This window comes from Vanessa cardui, chromosome 4 (assembly GCF_905220365.1).
Source record: "Vanessa cardui chromosome 4, ilVanCard2.1, whole genome shotgun sequence".
Classification (NCBI taxonomy): Eukaryota; Metazoa; Arthropoda; class Insecta; order Lepidoptera; family Nymphalidae; genus Vanessa; species Vanessa cardui.
In genome coordinates, this window is record NC_061126.1 from 2417651 (window position 1) to 2436364 (window position 18714).

Sequence of the window (18714 nt, forward strand, 5' to 3'; positions counted from 1 at the left end):
TAGAATGACTTATCGAAGCTATGTAAGTATTTTGGAAAATAATTAATAAAAAAAAACAAAGTATGTGCCTTTCCTTAATATCATTAGGTTACAACATCTCGTCTTATCTGGTACTAACGACCCGCCCCGACATGATCTATACTTATAATAAATCTGTAGGGAGGTCAATTCTGTACATGAAATATTTTTCCAAAATAACTATCAGGGGGTGATCAGGGGTCGATACTGATGGCAAAAATGCAATCAGTAAAATTTTTGTCTGTCTGTCTGTCCATATAACCGTTATAGAAACAAAAACTACTCGACGGATTTTAACGAAAATTGGTACAATTCTTTTCATACTCCTGAACTGGTTATAGTATACTTTTCATCTCGCTAAAATCAATAGGAGCCTGGATTTTAGGAAAACGGTAGAAATGACTCCCCATTTTAAGCTTCCGTTGCGTGTACAGCCTTAATGGTTAAAGTTACACAGAAATCAAGTATTACGGAAATGTTCTCCTTAACATTATATAAAAAATTACCCACGACAGCCTATGTCTATCTTTTACGGTTGACTCACAATAACACGTGACACTGATTATATTTGTCTATTCCTACTTTTATAACACTCTCAATCATCCCAAATTAAAAAAGTTAACAGTATTTACTATTCCATATTAAAGAATCATAGAAATCGGTATAGAAACATCAAAGTTATACATGAAATACGCTAATAATAAAGCTATCGCACGTGAATACTAAATCTATACTACTATATAAATCTCTGGAGTCTGTCTGTACACTTATTTTTTGTCGTAATTCGTCATAAGTATTCTTTTTATGATTGACTGACGTAATTTTTGTCTGTCAGTCTGTATGCTCTGCTTAAACTCGAGAACAGCTGCACCGATCTTTATAAAATTTTTATACAGGATAAACATGTACTTGCGCAAATCATAGGCTATCTATATATACAAAAGTGGATGTATTTGTATTATGAAAATTGGTATGTATATCTACTGTTTTATGGAGAAAGTGATTATGATGTTCCCATCGATGTAACTCACCACCAGGTGGCGCTGCGATATAAAAATTTCTACACCGTTCAACCGATTGTCATGAAAATAATAAACTTACAAGTATTTTTTTATGGAGAAAGTGATTATCTCATCCGTAACATTAAAAGTAACCAACAGACGGCCCTTACGTGTATCACGATGCACTTCTATAATTTTGAAATATTAAAAAAATAATGAAATGAAATCTATTCAAAAAGCATACAAACTTAATTTCCGTCATATTTCAATAAACATAAATTATATATAACAATAAACATTGTCATTTTAAAATAATTATAAATTACATATACGGAAAGAAGTGATTAGCTGTTTTGATTATAAGAAAGTAAACAATAATCATAATTGGTAAGTATACTCATAGCTCCAATAACAATGAATCTTTAGTATAAAATGTAAACCTAAGACAAATAACCAAAAAAAAACTACTTATTTATATAAATAGAAACCAACATGCCATTGAAGAAACAAAAGATCAGAACATCAACAAATATATGCGCAGCGTCATCCAAAAGAGCTACGGAAACAACACACCAACAAGAAATACGTATAGAAGCAAATAGAATCCAAATTTCTACTTTGAGAGCTGCCAAAACAGTTGGTCAACGTAATGATCAAGTTTCAGATCTTCGAACAAGCATCTTCATCAAGAGATACTGAAAAACCTGACGAGCGAGCCCAACGACTGGATGATCAACGATTAAAATAGACTAAGTCAAGAACTAGAACTAATCTCAATAAATCAGCCTTCAATTACGATATAGGTTATGATAACAAGATGCATCCCGATGTGATCATTGGTTCAATTAATATAGTATGCCCATTATTACGCTATGATGTTTAAAATAAACTGCTGGTATGTGCTACTCCACTGGCAAAATGTATTTACCACAACTGGTTGAACCACCAGAATCTTTTCTTATCTACGTTATTGGAACTACTAAGGAGTCTCAATATTTCCTTCAGTATATTACAATTCATGCTTTCAAATGACATCATTTGGAGCAACAAATATTGTACAATACAATAATTTCACGTCTACGTTTAAAGTGTATTATAGATTGGTTCACTTCTGCCATTATCTAAATAAAATCCCCAGTTTCTGGACATTTATTTAATGGACAATGTAGAAAAAGATTGATCTTCGATGCATGTTCAGTACCACATCTAATCGAGAAATCATCGCTAAATTTAGGATTATGCTTTAAGAAAATAATTGTTTAGTTAAAGATTTTAAAACTGTGCTAGAAGGTGAAACAACAAATGATTCAAAGTCATTATCAATGCAGAGAGAACGCCATTGAATGCAGAGCATGAAAGGCATTTTAATGCTCCCATAGCCCCTGAACTGACAGTTGTAATTGTCGGTACAGAAATTACAAAACGAGGTAATTTTATCACTAAGCGACACAAAAACAATCAAGGTGTCGCTGAAACACATCAATCGTATGACAATTGTTACGATTATACAATTCTGTTTCTGGGAGCAGAAGATGGATATCATCTCGGACTGTATCAAAATAATCTCACGACAGGCTCTTCGTACAGATCTTCATACAGTGGAAGTCCAAAACATATGCACGAATATGCTCAGGATACTTTGACGTACGTTCGAAAGTATTGAGAAGGTGATAAATTTACCGGATTAAAGAGGACGTGTTGGTGTGACGTAAACTTTTACAGACTATAGAAATTTAATTAAAATTTTCATCGTACCAACTTTACATCGAGATTATACAATAAAAATATTTTCATAAATCATATCTGTTTCCGGATTCAACAAAAAGAAGATGTGATCTAGACAAATAAGTTTATGGGTGTTATGACCTATCTGCAGCCTATCGAGAACATCATTGAAGAAGACGAAATAGATGACGAATATTAAATGAATTAGATCTCGCATGTTCTTGAGTTGTTTCTTTATTATTTGTTCATTGTTGATGAGCAGTAACGAAATTAAAAATGTATTTCTCTGCGACTAATGCCCAGCGAAGCGGGCGGGTATAACTAGTAATGAATATATTACAGAATTTATTTATTTACTACATGACATTAGAAAATTCTAAAATTATCAGTATTTCTTTACTATATTATCTATGTTTGAGTATTATATACAAAAATTTTCCTCTTGAAACACTCTATCTATTAAAAAGATTCGCATCATGCTTTGAATAAAAAAATAATAATAATTTATCCCGATGAGTTTCTTTCGCCGTTTCTTCTCAGGTCTGAGGTGCTAAATTCCGAACCGGTGGTAGATTTTTTGACTATCAATAAAAAAGTGTAATCATTTCTATTTAGAATAAAGATTTTTGACTTTGACTTTGATCAAAATCCGTTTCGTAATTTTAAAGATCTAAGCAATCATAGGGACAGATAGCGGTAAGCGACTTTGTTTTGAACTATGTAAGTTTTATTTTTATCCATCATTATGAGTGCATAGTCATTACAAAACAATATTTGGCAAAATTCTATATATCATACTTATAAAGCGACATTCCCACTGATCCGAGCTTGTTTGCTCTAATTAAAGGTTCTGAGTTTGTAACCATATTGATAGCCCATAATTCTGAGTAACAGCAAGGCTAGTTTACTTTAGCTCGTCGAACAACGAATATAAATTAAATGTACCGACCAGATAATAAACGAGTACAAAATCACAATCTTTTCCAGTCTGTTGTCCTTTTTATGTTCCTTGCCAACGACGTATCTAATTAATGAACGCTTCTTTCATTAACAAGCATTCTTGAGCACGTTAGAAATAGATTAAATAAGTCACTATGTTATTATAACCTAACCTAACTATGATCGTAAGTATTACTCTTATTAGATGTACCAATAAACTGTGTATATAATATCCAGCTATCGTATCAAACATAAGTGTATTCCTACGATATATTTTTCCTAGTTAAACAGTTAAAAACGATCGCTTTGACCAAAAAGGTTATCGTAATAATAATAATATTGCAATGCAGTATAAGAAACATTTTATTAATGACGTAATTAAAGCATTGCCTTGATAGATGTTGTGAATTTCTGATAGGTAATCTAAATTACAGCAATAATCATAAAAATGCTTTTTATAGAAAATGAATATTAAACAATGTAATATTTACTTTCTCTTTATAATTTCTTTCGAGCCGAGATGGCCGATTGGTTAGAACGCGTAAAATCTTAACCGAAGATTGCAGGTTTAAACCCAGGCAAGCTCCACTAAATATTCATGTGCTTAATTTGTGTTTATAATTTATTTTGTGCTTTGCGGTGACCTGCATGACGTGTCTAATTTCATACAAACCCTGCCACCTGTATATTCCATCACCCCGCGTTGGAACATTGGTGGAATATGTTCCAAGTCTTCTTCTTAAAAGGAGAGGAGGCCTAAGCCCAGTAGTAGGAAATTTATAGTCTATTGTTGTATAATTTCATTTTTTTTTCGTCATGTAATTCTTCTTATCATGAAACTCCATGATACCCTATCGGCTGGAGAAATGTGTGGAGCTTTTAGCTAAATTATTAATGATGCTGTTGTTCAAGTAACCGTTTTAGGTCAAGGCTGCTGTTCTCAAGGGATAAACTGAACTAAAGTAAGGTCTAAAGAGGATGCAGTATCTTCGACGATTACTATACTATTATCATAATATCATGTTTGTGGCATATTGATATACAAAAAATATACATATTACAATGTTATTTAAGGCCTGATTAAGAAAACAAAAGTTGAAGTTATTTTATTCCAAAAATATTTTCTAAATAAAATTATACTAACAAATGCCTTCGTAAAAAATTAAATTATTTTTCAAATTATAGTCGTAATTATTTAAAATATGTAAGTCTGTTATTTCAGATTATTATTTTTAGTTAAAGTTGTTTCACCTGTCTACTTTACTTTTAGGGTAAACTTTTCAAAATAAAAATGTATCCTAATAAATTCATCAAACTAAAAATATGTGTGTGAGCAAAAGATGAATATTCACATAACAAATAAATATTGATAATTTGAGATAGCATACTTAATTCGGATGTGATCGATTTTATAAATTTTGCCGATGCTACATCTAAGTTGTATAACTACTATACTATATAAAATTTTACTACTTATCAGATCGCGATTGGGATTATACTTTCAACTTCAATCTAATCACAATTTGATTTTTTTGTTAGTAGAATATGATAACGAAGGGCAACGATTATGTTTCGATTCGATTACGATAAAGTGACAACTTGTTAGTAGATTTGGCGCTCTTGTAATCTAGTAACGCGCGCGACCTTTTCCCAGAACTAAATAAGATACAATAAAAATACAAAAAAATATATTTTATTGATACATATTAAAACCAAAAGTTTACGTATACAGATAGTCTTAAAAAATGTCATATGATTTTGCTTTATTTTTATCTTTAAAGTTTCAGCTTGCCTCAGAGGTATTGATTTTATAGTGTTTCTGACAGTTCTTTTTTTTTGTTATACGCGTATATCTTGCGTTGCAGTACTCTCTTGACATTTACTGTGATAGCCAGAATCGGTTTGTTTATTAAAAAATCCCAAATCCAACTGACTGCAAGACCTAAAGATACAGTTAGTGCCTTCTGCGTGCAACCGGAACGTTACTTAAGATACTAATTACGAAATCGTTGGCGGTAGTTGTAAATAATATTTCTTTTGTAAATCAAATAGACAAATGTCACCTCAGTTTACCCGTGACCACGAACGCTGTAAAGTTTTTTTTGTTTTTTTTGCTCTTTTTTTGTTTTTTTTAGTTTTTTTTGTTTTTTTTTAGTTTTTTTTTTTTTGCTTCGAGGTTGGGTATTGTTTACTACACGTGCGCGATCTCATTAGATTTTTTTACTAATATCGCTTAGTTTCACTAATATTTGTTTTGTCCTGTGTTGTTCCGTGTGTGTTACTTGTTGTGAGGTAAGTTTATCTTTAATTAGTTAGTAGTTGGTGATGGAATCTGAGGAGCCCCCGGATGGGGGCGGAGGTGACTCCATATGTCATGATGAAGAGATGGTTACTGAGGCTATAATTAGAGAAGACAGTAAAAAAGTCTTGAAGGCTACCAAACGCCCTCAAACCGCGGAAGAGAATATTATTATAAACAAAAAAGTTGCTTCCTGTCCTCCTAGCGCTTCCATCCAGCACACATTTACACTCCCCGAGTTTAGTGGCACTAAACTCAAGTATACCGACTCTGATCAAGGGCCTTTCATTGTCCATGTCTCTCGAGTGGAACCCGAGCCATCAGCTGGCTATAACATTAACCTGCTTAAATTTGCCCAAACTATTTACAAAAACAATGTCTCTGGTGTCCTCAAGGGAGGAATTAAATCAGCAGGACGCAACCGTGTTGTTGTTGAATTTCAGAATGCTTCCTCTGCCAATAATTTTATTGAGAATCCACTGTTTCAAGAGCTTAAATATAATATAATTATCCCAGCTTTCCACATTACCCGAATGGGTATTGTGAAGCAAATCCCCGTCGACTGGTCTATGGAGGAGTTCTTGAATTGTATTGAATGCTACACCCCCGGTTGCCGGGCTATAAAAGCTAGAAGGCTAAATCGCAAATCTATTACTGATGGTAAAGCTGAGTGGCTACCAACTCAAACAGTTGTTGTTACATTTTTAGGTCAAACTCTGCCTGAGAGAATCTATTGCTGTTACACATCCCTTCCAGTAACCCTGTACTCCCTTCCCACTATCCAGTGCAATAATTGCTGCCGCTTTGGACATACCCAAGATAAATGCAGGTCCAAACCAAGGTGCTTTATCTGTGCTCAAGCTCATCCAGGACGTTCGTGTCAAATACCCCATAGTCAGGCTACATGTCTGTCCTGCTCCGGTTCACATATGGCTACTGACCCCAATTGTCCTGAACATATCAGACAAAAGCAAATAAAAATTGTAATGTCAGAGGAAAATATCCCATACCTTGAAGCCTCTCTCCGTTTTCGCCCTACCCGCCGCTCTTTTGCTGACTCCACACGCTCTCCTCCTAGCTCTTTGTCCACTCCCCCTCGCCCTACTATGAGCCCTCTCACTCCAATCTATGAAATCTCCAGCCCTTTAATCCCTCCTATTTCGTCCAAACGGACAACTTTATCTGTCAAGCAACAACCTCGTCCTCCCCTTAGTAAGGGATTTGACAAAGACGCTCACTTTGCCCTTGTTTCTTCTCCAAAATCTTCCCAACCTAATGGCTGTGCTCTTACAACTTCAGATAATCATTCTAGACAAAATCCTGAATTATCCGACATCATCCAACTTTTGCTTTCTTTAATTGATATTATTACCCAGCATAATATCAGTTTACCGTACACTGTCACTGAAAAACTTAATCGGTTCACACCTAGTTCTTTTAATAAAAATGGTAACAATTCTTCAATGGAATTGCAAGAGCATTAGGCATAAAAAGCATGAAATTATCTCTCTAATTAACTCTTATCATCCTCATATTTTGGCCATCTCAGAGACATGGTTAAAGCCGGGTTCGCGTTTTCGGGTTCCTGGATATTCATGTCTCCGCGATGATCATGTTAGTGGATGGGATGGAAGTGCCATTCTTCTTAAGCATTCCCTTACCTACTCCTTGATTCCTCTTCCTCACCACTCTCCCTCTTTTAATATTGTAGCCGTCAGGGCTATAAATACAACTGTCGTGTCAATTTATATTCCTAATCCTAATTCTGCCATTATTTCCGAATTAAACTCTATCCTCTTAACTCTTCCCACCCCTTTAGTTGTTTTAGGTGACTTCAACTGTCATCATACTATGTGGGGTTCCCTTCAGTGTGAGTACCCTTCTGCTCATCTCATTGATTTGTTTGATAATAATAACCTTTGCTTATTAAATGATAGCTCGCCTACTAGAAGAACTTCTCCATCTCAGAATCCCAGTTGTGTTGACTTGTCCTTAACATCCCCTAATCTGGCCTCTCAGTGTAACTGGAAGGTATTATCCTGCTCATATGGTAGTGACCATCTCCCCATTCTTATTTTCTTATCCTATAATGTTCCTGTCTCGCCTATGCCATTTCCTCCTCTCTTAAAATATCGTATCTCGAAGGCTAAGTGGGCAGAATTTCAGAAATCTGTTACAAGCCAGACAGATCTATTTCCAGTAATAACTACTGAGAACTTTTTACAAACTTATATTGATTTTATTTCTGCTTTATTAACTTCGGCCAATCAATTCATCCCAATTAAAAAGTCTCCTAAAGATTTCATTCCTTCCCCCCCTTGGTGGGACTATGAATGCACGGACATCATCCGCAAACGGGATGAGATGGAAGAGGTCTTCATGGAATTTCCGTCTTTAGAAAATTACTTAAATTTTCAAAGTACAAATGCCAAATCAAAAAGAGAATTATCCCTGAAGAAACGTAACGGCTGGTTTCGTTTTTGTGAGAGTCTTTCTCCTCGAACCCCTTTTTCACTTGTTTGGAAAAAAATAAAAAACTTCCGAGGTTCTTTCATTGATAGTAATCCTGTTTCTAATGATCCTTCTATCTGGCTCTATGATTTTTTGGATAAACTGGCTCCACCTTTTGTTCCTGCTGAAAATTGCTTTCCTTCCTCTTCCCCTTCTCCTCCTTCCTATGATCGAATGGATGATCCTTTTACATTTGATGAGCTTTGCTCTGTTTTAGACAATCTTCGCGACTCCTCCCCTGGTATTGATGGTATTCCTTACTCCTTTTTAAAGAAATGTTCTGACAGTTCAAGACTAATTTTACTCAGTATTTATAACAAAATTTACGAAACTGGGTTGGTCCCTGAATCATGGAAACATCAAATCATCATTCCTATTCTTAAATCCCATAAAGATCCTAAAGACCCCTCCTCCTATCGCCATATTGCCTTATCGTCAGTTCTAGCCAAAATTATGGAACATTTAATAAAAAATAGACTGGAATGGATTCTCGAAAGTAGGAATATCTTGCCAAAATCGCAGTTTGGGTTTAGAAAAGGTGTAGGCACGATGGACAGCCTGAGCGTATTCTCTTCAGAAATTCGCCTGGCCCTCTCAAGGGAACACCATCTTGTTGGTGTCTTTCTTGACGTCACTTCAGCTTATGATAACGTTCTCCTCCCGTTACTCAGGCACAAAATGCTCCAGCTGAGTCTTCCCGCGAGGATGATTAATATCATATGCAACCTTTTCATGCAACGGTATATCTCTGTTCGAGTGCAAGGTACTATGTATCCCCCAAGAACAGTATGGAAGGGGCTACCACAGGGCTCGGTTTTAAGTCCCATTCTTTATAATTTATATATCTCTGATCTCGACTCTTCTTGTTCATCTGATTGTAACATATTACAATACGCAGACGATATAGCTCTTTATTATGCCTCAAAGTCTATGGATGATTGCTCTGTTCGCCTTAATGCTGCCATAGAAAATCTTTATATCTGGCTAGCAGATCACGGCTTATCTCTATCTGGTCCTAAAAGCTCGGTAGTGGTGTTTTCCAGAAGAAGATTGATACCGGATATTGATATTGTTCTGGAAAATGAGACCATCCCAGTAAAAAATAAAGTTAAATTTTTGGGTGTGTATTTTGACTCCCGTATGAATGGCACGGTCCACCTTAATTACATTAAGGAAAAATGTGAGCTTGGGGTAAATGTTTTAAGGTCTCTATCAGGTGTGTGGTGGGGTGCTCACCCCTACACTCAAAAACTCCTTTATAACGCCATTGTTCGGAGTCATTTTGATTACGGTTCATTTTTGCTTGAACCGTGTAATAAATCTGCTTTAGCCGATTGGGACAAAATTCAAGCTAAGTGTATCCGCATCATTTGTGGTGCTATGAAGTCTTCGCCCACCAAAGCTCTCCAAGTAGAATGTCTGGATCCTCCCTTATTTCTTCGTAGACAATATCTTTGTGATAGATTTCTCTACAAAGCTTTTCAAAATTCTTGCCACCCATTACTTACTTCTCTTCGTCACCTTTCAAACTATGTTTCATCTTCTTCTTACTGGGCTCATAAAGAAGTTCCTTGTCTTTTTAAAAGTTATGAAAAATTTATTGCAACATCTCCTCTTTTTCAATTCCCTGGTAATCCTTTGTTTGCTGTCCCTTTTGATGCACTTGCTTTTAGGCCCAATGTAATTACATGTTTTGGTATTAACAAAGAAGATCCTGGAGCCAACTTTCGGTTTAAAGAACTCTTAAACGAACAGTTTCCCGGGTGGCGAACTGTGTTATGTGGTCTACAGATGCCCCTGTGGGTTCAGCTGTATGGGTTCCTGACATGAAGCTGACTCTTAGTTTTAAATGCTCACCCAGGATATCTGTTTTTTCTGGAGAAACAATAGCTATTTATGAAGCTGTACCCTGATAGAATCACACAACCTTAATAAAACCATAATTTTTACAGATAGTCGCAGTTGTTTAGAGGATATTTTAAAATTTCCGTTACGTTCTAGAAATGTTCACCCTATTAACCTCAAAACTCGGGAACTTCTTTTTAAGTGTCACTCTGCTGGAATTGAGGTAGCCCTTGCGTGGATTCCTGGCCACTCCGGGATTTCTGGCAATGAACAGGCTGACATATGTGCTAAGTGGTCTATTCGTAATGGTACGGAGACTTATGCTAATTGCTTTGCCCAAGATTTACGTTCTCTCGCTAAAATTGATTTGAATAAGCAGTGGAGTGAGGAATGGAACTGTTCCCGTCATGTTAAAGGTAAATTCTATGGCAGTTTGCAACCTGATATTCCATTAAAACCCTGGTTCTTTAAGTTTCGTCAATGCTCTAAATTTTCTACTTCTACAATAATTCGATTGCGTCTTGGTCATAACTGCAGCCCCCATTTTTTATCAAAGATCAGGGTTCGGGACCACTCCTTATGTGAATGTGGCCTTGATGAGGGTACTGTTGAACATATTTTCTTTGATTGCACCAGATTTCCTATTTCATTGTATGATCTTCTTCCTCCTACTTTTCCTCGCCCTTTCAACATGTCCTGCATTTTGTCATCTTCAGAAATTTCTATTATAACTATTTTATTTAAGTATATTGAAAGATATAATATTAAACTCTGAGTTAGTTTAAGTATATATTATTTATATAATAAGTATATCTATGTAGGTAGTTTTATTATTTTGTATCTTAGTGGGTGTTGGTGTATTATATTATGATGTCCTATTTGTTTTAGATCGTGCTACTGGTCATTGGGCAGAACGAGAAAGAGCTGTATTAAGCAACCACGTGTATTTTTCAACCCTGACACTGGCAGAATTGTCAACCTATTGACAGAGGCCATAAATATAAAAAATTGAATTGAATTGAATTGAATTGAACGCTGTAAAGTGCTCGAAACGTCGGGATGTTAAAAATAATTAATTTATTATTAATTGCAATTCTAATCCGTTAAAACTAGATTTATTTATTAATTTTCTTTAACTCAAACGAAACGAGCAGCGATGTGTGTTTTGTAATAAGCTGCTCTGGGGCAAATACTTTAGCAAAATTGCTTGTTTGAAAGCAATACCACTGGTTATGAAATGAAATAATTATGTTTAATCGGCGATAGAAATAGGTGAAGCAGATAATTAGAATCGTAATTTCACGGGAAAATGCTGTTAGCGGTCGATCAATTTACGAGTCTATGATATTAGCAATATTATAAAAAAAATTAAACCGTATTTGAGTAGTAGGGTGGAATTTACTCCAATCCTTCTCATCAAAAAGAGAGGAGGCCTTAGCCTAGCAGTGGGAAATTTACAGGCTGATAATGAACCGTATTTATAGCGATTAAACACTACTGTACACTACTATAGATACGTGTTTGTGATATATAAAAATGTGTTTTTTTTACAGGACAGTGAACAAAAATTGGATCAGAACTCGGAAAAAAAGACGCAGAACTGTTGTATACACACAGAATTTGAATTCAGGCATGTTGTGAGATCAACACACATAGACAAAAGCATCGAAGCGAAACGAAAGGTAGGTGTATTTGTAACATTTTATTCAAAGTAAACATTTTTTTGTTATAAAATATTTCACTTTCAATGATTAATTATTGAAAAATAATTGACAATTAAGAAATTCATAAAGCTTTTGCCTTTATTTTAATTTGATATTTATTATTTAGTTATTTAGTACAACATATTTTTGTTTGCAAACCTATTTTTATGTCTTTGAAGTTACAATCCTATTATTAAGACGTTAAATTTTCTCTCTCTTTGATTTGATAATAAAATACGCTGAGATTAGCTCAATTAATATATTTATAACTTTTATCTCCATCAGTATCTGATATTCGTAAAATATGCTATTTTTTCGACGATATTTAAGTATCACCATTATTGCCGGGATCAGACATACATGTGAAAGAATATTATACGACATATGTGTTCATGATGTTTTACTGTATTGATTAATTTGAGATTAATTATAAGCGAAAATTAAGCAAAATAGTACCATAGTAGTAAATTCCTCCCAAGATTTTTGTATTAGTAGTATTCCAGCGCAGTCGGTGCCAGTTCATTTCAAGATTGCGAGTTAATGCGATTTTTCAGCAAGATAAAAAATGCGTTATAGAGAGAAAATAAATGCGTTTTTCCAACAAGAGAAAGAGAGCAAGAAGCTATATTTGATATTGATCCAAGATATGAGTGTCATTTTAATTTCTTGACCGAAAATAATTAAATAGAACATTACAAATACTTTTCTAAAAAATATTTAATACAAAAATGCTTCTTGATAGGTTTCTTTGGATTGTCCGTGTATACAATTCCATGAAATACCAAGTCATAACAATAATGAAAAAAAGTTTGATGTAATTAAAATATAAAATTAAATTAGTGGTTTCCATTTTAAAAACTTTTTAAAATTAAATTTAAAAGCGCATTACTCGAAGCTGGAACTGGGTAACTTTTCCTTTCATCAACACTTTTACATAATATACGAGTATATTATATCAGTATTTTAAGTTTCAAATGAAATTAAAATTATTTGAAATAATATTTTATTTATTTATTTAACTCCAAGAAAGGACATTTTTGTTTGATACATGAAAATCAACACCCTAAAATGCAAGCGAAACCACAGGCGACTACTAGTTATTGAAATATATTAGGCTTTAGTTAAAAATGCGATCGTCTCAAATTTTTAATGAAACGTTTGATTAATAAAATAAGCAAATATATACATCAAAATCATTTTAAGTAATCTAAAATTACTCGTATGAATCTCAGAAATATTTTCGTTTTCATATTGTTCCACGAAAGAAATAAAGAAAAGTGCATTTTTCGTATCAACGCATTAAGCTAATATGCATATTTGTATTTCAAAAGAATAAACTTCAGTTGGAATTTAATTTAGTAAAGAGATTTAAACTGTCAACGCGTTTATAGCAGACGTACACAAACATGTAAATAAAAAGGCATATTCCAGGAAACATACCTCTCATTTTTGATTCGTTATTTAATATTTGAATAGTAATAATACCCAACGTATACACATATATAAATATATATGTTTGTGAGTGCATGTATATCCATCATAGATTCATCATTACAATGAAAACAATAACTGTCGTAGGTTCCACAATTCTTAAAAAATCTTTTAAGTAAACACGAAATTTCGCGAGAGACTCAGTAGTAGTTTTTAAAGTTGATAGAGAATAACCTAATTATGTGATAAAATAATTAAGTTCTAAATGCTAGAAATATAAATTGCGTGTACTTTTTGCCTTACTTAATTTAAGGAAACAAATTTCAAGTTATTGTAATGTGATACTCATAGCATTGGTACAAGGAACAAACACAAACTTGTTACTCCTGTTACTCGACTGCATAGAGTCAGTAACTCCTTTGTGGGGCAATATATACGGTTTTACAACAGGATCCCAGAAAGCGTTCAAAATGCCTCTGTTGCCAAATTAAAAAAAAAATATTAAGGAGCGCTTGTGTGCAAAAGGCTGTTATATATATATGAAACAATTAATGAGTATATGATTGATAGCACACCTTGGGAATGAAACGATCGCCTCCTGGCTATTTCATTTAATTTAAATTGTTTATATAATACATAAGCTAAGTTTCTTTCGTCGGTTCTTTACAGGTCAGGGAATATTCTTTTCGGAATCCGTGGCAATGTTTCAATTGACCATCAATAAAAAAGTGTAACACTTCTAGATCGAATAATGCAATTTGAGTTTTGATTTGAGTTATGTAACCCAATGTAATCATTAGACTCAGCATTATTTCTAGGAATAACTTTAGACTCAAAACATCAGTGGTAAAGTCCCTGACAGGGAAACTCAGCTCCGCGCCATACGCGGTTACAAAAGTTAAACAACTAACTGACGTTGATACAGCGCGATTAGTAGAGTATATAGTTCGTGTGTACGCTTTGGTTACTTTCATTATTTTTTTTGGTATATGCTTTGCAGTAACGCATCGAATATTGAAACATTTTTTTCATACTGCCTAAAAGTTCTGTTCGATCTACTAGTAAATAAATCTGGGAGCTCAAGACTCGTTTCGAGATGTTTTTAAGAGAGGAGATACTTAATGTTGCTACACAATAATATCTTATTAAAAATATTAAAGAGCCGAGATGGTCCAGTGATTGGAACGCGTGCATCTTATCCGTTGGTTGCAGGTTCAAACCCAGGCAATCACCACTGAAAATTCATGCGCTTACTTCGTGTTTATAATTGCATGCTGTGGTCTCCTATAATTGAAGGAGCACATAACTTGTGTAACCTTTATACCGTTTTATTTTGAATGTGTAATTAGTGTGTACCCTTTGTTGGGGACTCATAAATAAATAAATAATTAATTTCGTGATCGGATCGATAATTAATCTCGGCGATGAAGGAAACCTGCATGTGTCGTACTTCATAAAAGTTCTGCCACATGTGTATTCCACCAACCTGCATTGGTTCAGCGTGATGAATATATTCAAAACATTCTCCTCAAAGGGAGACGAGGCCTTAGCCCAGCAGTGGGATATTTACAGTTGTTGTTGTAAAAATATTATGTAATGGCGACCATCATTGTAGGGACACGAGGAGGAAAGGTAAACTAATAACACCGAGTTTCCGACATTGCAAAGTTAATACATCCTTCCTGGGTCATAAACGGATAACAACTCGCCGGTTCTACTTTACAAACTGGTGGCAGCTTTAAATTTCATTCAACGTTGCTTTTATGAATCTTGAAAAAATAATATTTTTATTATGATACCTGTATCTTATACACTCGACGGCTGACCCTTTCAGAACAATGGTATCACTGTTAAACGATAGAATATGTAGTGAGTAGATGGTACCACTCAAAAACATTAAAATAAAAATCTATACTTAATATATTCTTATCCTGAGACCATACAAGATTTGATAATATAGTAAACATAATTAATTAATTAACTTACGGTACTTTCAAGTTAATACTGTTTGAATACTATTTTATTTATGTTTGAATACAATATTATTTTCTGAGCTGAGATAGCTAATCACTGATTAGAATGCGTGCATTTAAATCGATGATTTCGGGTTCAAACCTAGGCAAGCTCCACTACATATATGTGCTTAATTTGTGTTTATAATTCATTTCGTGCTCGGCGATGAAGGAAAACATCGTGGGGAAACCTGCATGTGTCTAATTTCATCGAAATTCTGCCACATGTGCATTCCACCAACCCGCATTGGAACAGCGTGGTGGAATATGCTCCAAACCCTCTCCTTAATGGAGGAGGAGGTCTTAGCCCATCAGTGGGTAATTTACAGGCTTTTACTCTCTACTTTACTTTACTGTAGTACTAGTTTATTTTTTATTTCTTTATTATTTAATAACCAAACCGATTCGATTTATCCGGATGAAAAAGGATTGTATTCTTTATTGTTAAACGTGTTACTGTAAATATTTGACAAGCCGCCGTTCATCCTTTCTGTACTTAACTGGTTCGAATTGAAAATTCTGCGAAACAATCATTATTTCTGCAACTTTACTCGAATATTATTTTATTTGGTCACTAATAATTGCACTCGACACGTTTAAAATGAGTGTTTATCGTTAATGTGCATTCGCAGTAGTGAACCAGCGGTTAACTTTTAGTGAGTGAGACAGTAAAATAGGCAAAGTCTGCTTAAATTGGGCGCAGTTATATAAGCTCGCACAGGGCGTAGAAAAGGCTATTTACGGCATTGTGTATGCTTTCACTTTTGTACTTCGTGAGATTTAACAAACTAAAATTAGCGTAATATTTTTTGATTCTTCTAAGCATACGAATGGTGACTATGATTTTCATTTAAATGATAGGTATTTTATGAAATATATCTTAAAACATTTTAGGGTACATTAGGCACCATTTATTCGATATCGAAGGGATGAGTTTTTCTCTAGCATTATGTAATAAGTTATACATATACATATCAAAATTACAATATGTATAAAAGCAAAAATAACTCTATATGTCTGTCTGTTACTCGTTAACAGTTAAGCCACTGAACCTAATTTGATAAAACTAAGTAATAACTCAACACTATACAATAAAATAGTATGAATGTCACTAATTAATTTAGTAGTTTTTCCTGAATGTGTTAAAACATAGAGATTTAAACGTTCTTTTTTTAATAATATTATGATTTAATCTAAGTACTCACTTATTACCATAGTATTTATTCAAAACATAGACAAGGGTGGGGGTAGTGTACCTTATACCAGACTCAAAATACAGATCCTTTTCAAAGTACCAGGTAAGAATGAAACCCAAAATAAAAACATTCAAAGAGAATAAGTTCAACGCCGTAAACAAAACTCATTTGCATGAAATGCTCTAGAAGTAGAACAAAAGACAATATAATTAGTAACTTAAACATTTAAATTACTTTTATTCCATTAGTACTTATTTTAAAACTATCATGTAAATAATTAATAATAATAATACCAAAAGATTTACAAATAATATCGATAAATAAAATAAATACCCACGAATTTTTATTGTTGTATTCTGAAAGGCGTCATTAAAACGTTATTTAAGAAAGCAAGTTTAATATACGTTATCATTTGTTGGAAGTAAGTGATACCAAAAATAATCTTATAAAAATCTCAACAACAACAACAACAACAGCCTGTAAATTCCCACTGCTGGGCTAAAGGCCTCCTCTCCCTTTAAGGAGAAGGTTTGGAACATATTCCACCACGCTGTTCCAATGCGGGTTGGTGGAATACACATGTGGCAAAATTTCTATGAAATTTGTCACATGCAGGTTTCCTCACGATGTTTCCCTTCACCGCTGAGCACGAAATGAATTATAAAGACAAATTAAGCACATGAATCAGCGGTGCTTGTCTGGGTTTGAACCCGCAATCATCGGTTAAGATGCATGCGTTCTAACCACTGGGCCATCTCTGGTCATAAATATAAAAATCTCAATCATTACTAAAAGTAATAAAAAGTAACAAATAAATTTATGTATTTTATTAAATCCACTTATCAGACTGTAAAATTACCTGAAATTTCTATTGTGATCCAGCTTGGAAGTAGAGCACACAGACATTAGTCTATTTGTTAGAACACTTGAATCTTAACCGATGTTTGCTGCTTCAAATTAGGACACGTACCACGGATTTCTTATAGGCTATATTATTGTTTATAATGAGTTTGTACCTACTTGAGAAAAATCTTGAGATTGAACGTGGATGAATACAGAGGAAGGAGAGGGCAAAGAAATGATGGATAGATTGTGTGAAAGATGATATGGCTGGAAAAAAATAGCTTGTGAGATGACGTCAGAAATGGAATAAGAAGACATGCTGCGCCAAACTTGATTAAATTGGGAAAAGGGTAGGAGAATAAGGATGAATCAATCTTGTCCTTGGTGGTGAAATAAAACTTCCTGAAGAAACCTGTATACGCCCTGAACCTGCCACATATATCCACTAATCCGTATCGGAAGACCGTGGTGTAAAAATGTCCAAATCTTCTCCTTAAATTGAAAAGAGGTCTTAACCCAGCACTGTGATATTTACGGACTGTTTATTAATGGATATTAAAAACAGTCTCAAGTAAGACAATTTAACAAAAAAGTTATTAATTTCTTTGCCCTAGCAATATTTAGTCAAACGTAATAAAAATAATTATCTTTTCTTATATTAATGTTACACGAGGTCTCGGAATTTATTCCTTAATTGTGCTGGTTCATTTATTAATATTCATACTCAAACAAAACATTTGATACAAGTTGATATTGTTTGTTAGTATGATAAATATTTGAGTGGGTGAAATTTTAATGTAAAATTGAGCAACGCCTACTCAGTTCATTCAATATATTTTAAACATTCAATGATATCTGCAAAAACAACTACGGTGAAATTAATGGAAAGAAATGACAGAAAAGACCACAACAAACAACAACAGCCTGTAAATTCCCACTGCTGGGCTAAAGGCCTCCTCTCCCTTTAAGGAGAAGGTTTGGAACATATTCCACCACGCTGTTCCAATGCGGGTTGGTTCGGGTGGAATACACATGTGGCAGAATTTCTATGAAATTTAGCACGTGCAGGATTCCTCACAATGTTTTCCTTCACCGCTGAGCACGAGATGAATTATAAAGACAAATTAAGCACATGAATCAGCGGTGCTTGCTTGGGCTTGAACCCGCAGTCATCGGTTAAGATGCACGTGT

At 34.1% G+C, this 18714-nt stretch overlaps 1 protein-coding gene across 1 annotated transcript in view; it reads left to right on the forward strand.

The window, feature by feature from the left end:
- LOC124544162 (cholecystokinin receptor-like) overlaps positions 1-18714 on the forward strand; it is a 74201-nt gene that overhangs the window by 40270 nt on the left and 15217 nt on the right. Inside the window, exon 3 of the mRNA XM_047122621.1 lies at positions 11892-12020. Within this exon, the coding sequence (XP_046978577.1) occupies positions 11892-12020 (129 nt within the window). The remainder of the gene's footprint in view (positions 1-11891; positions 12021-18714) is intronic.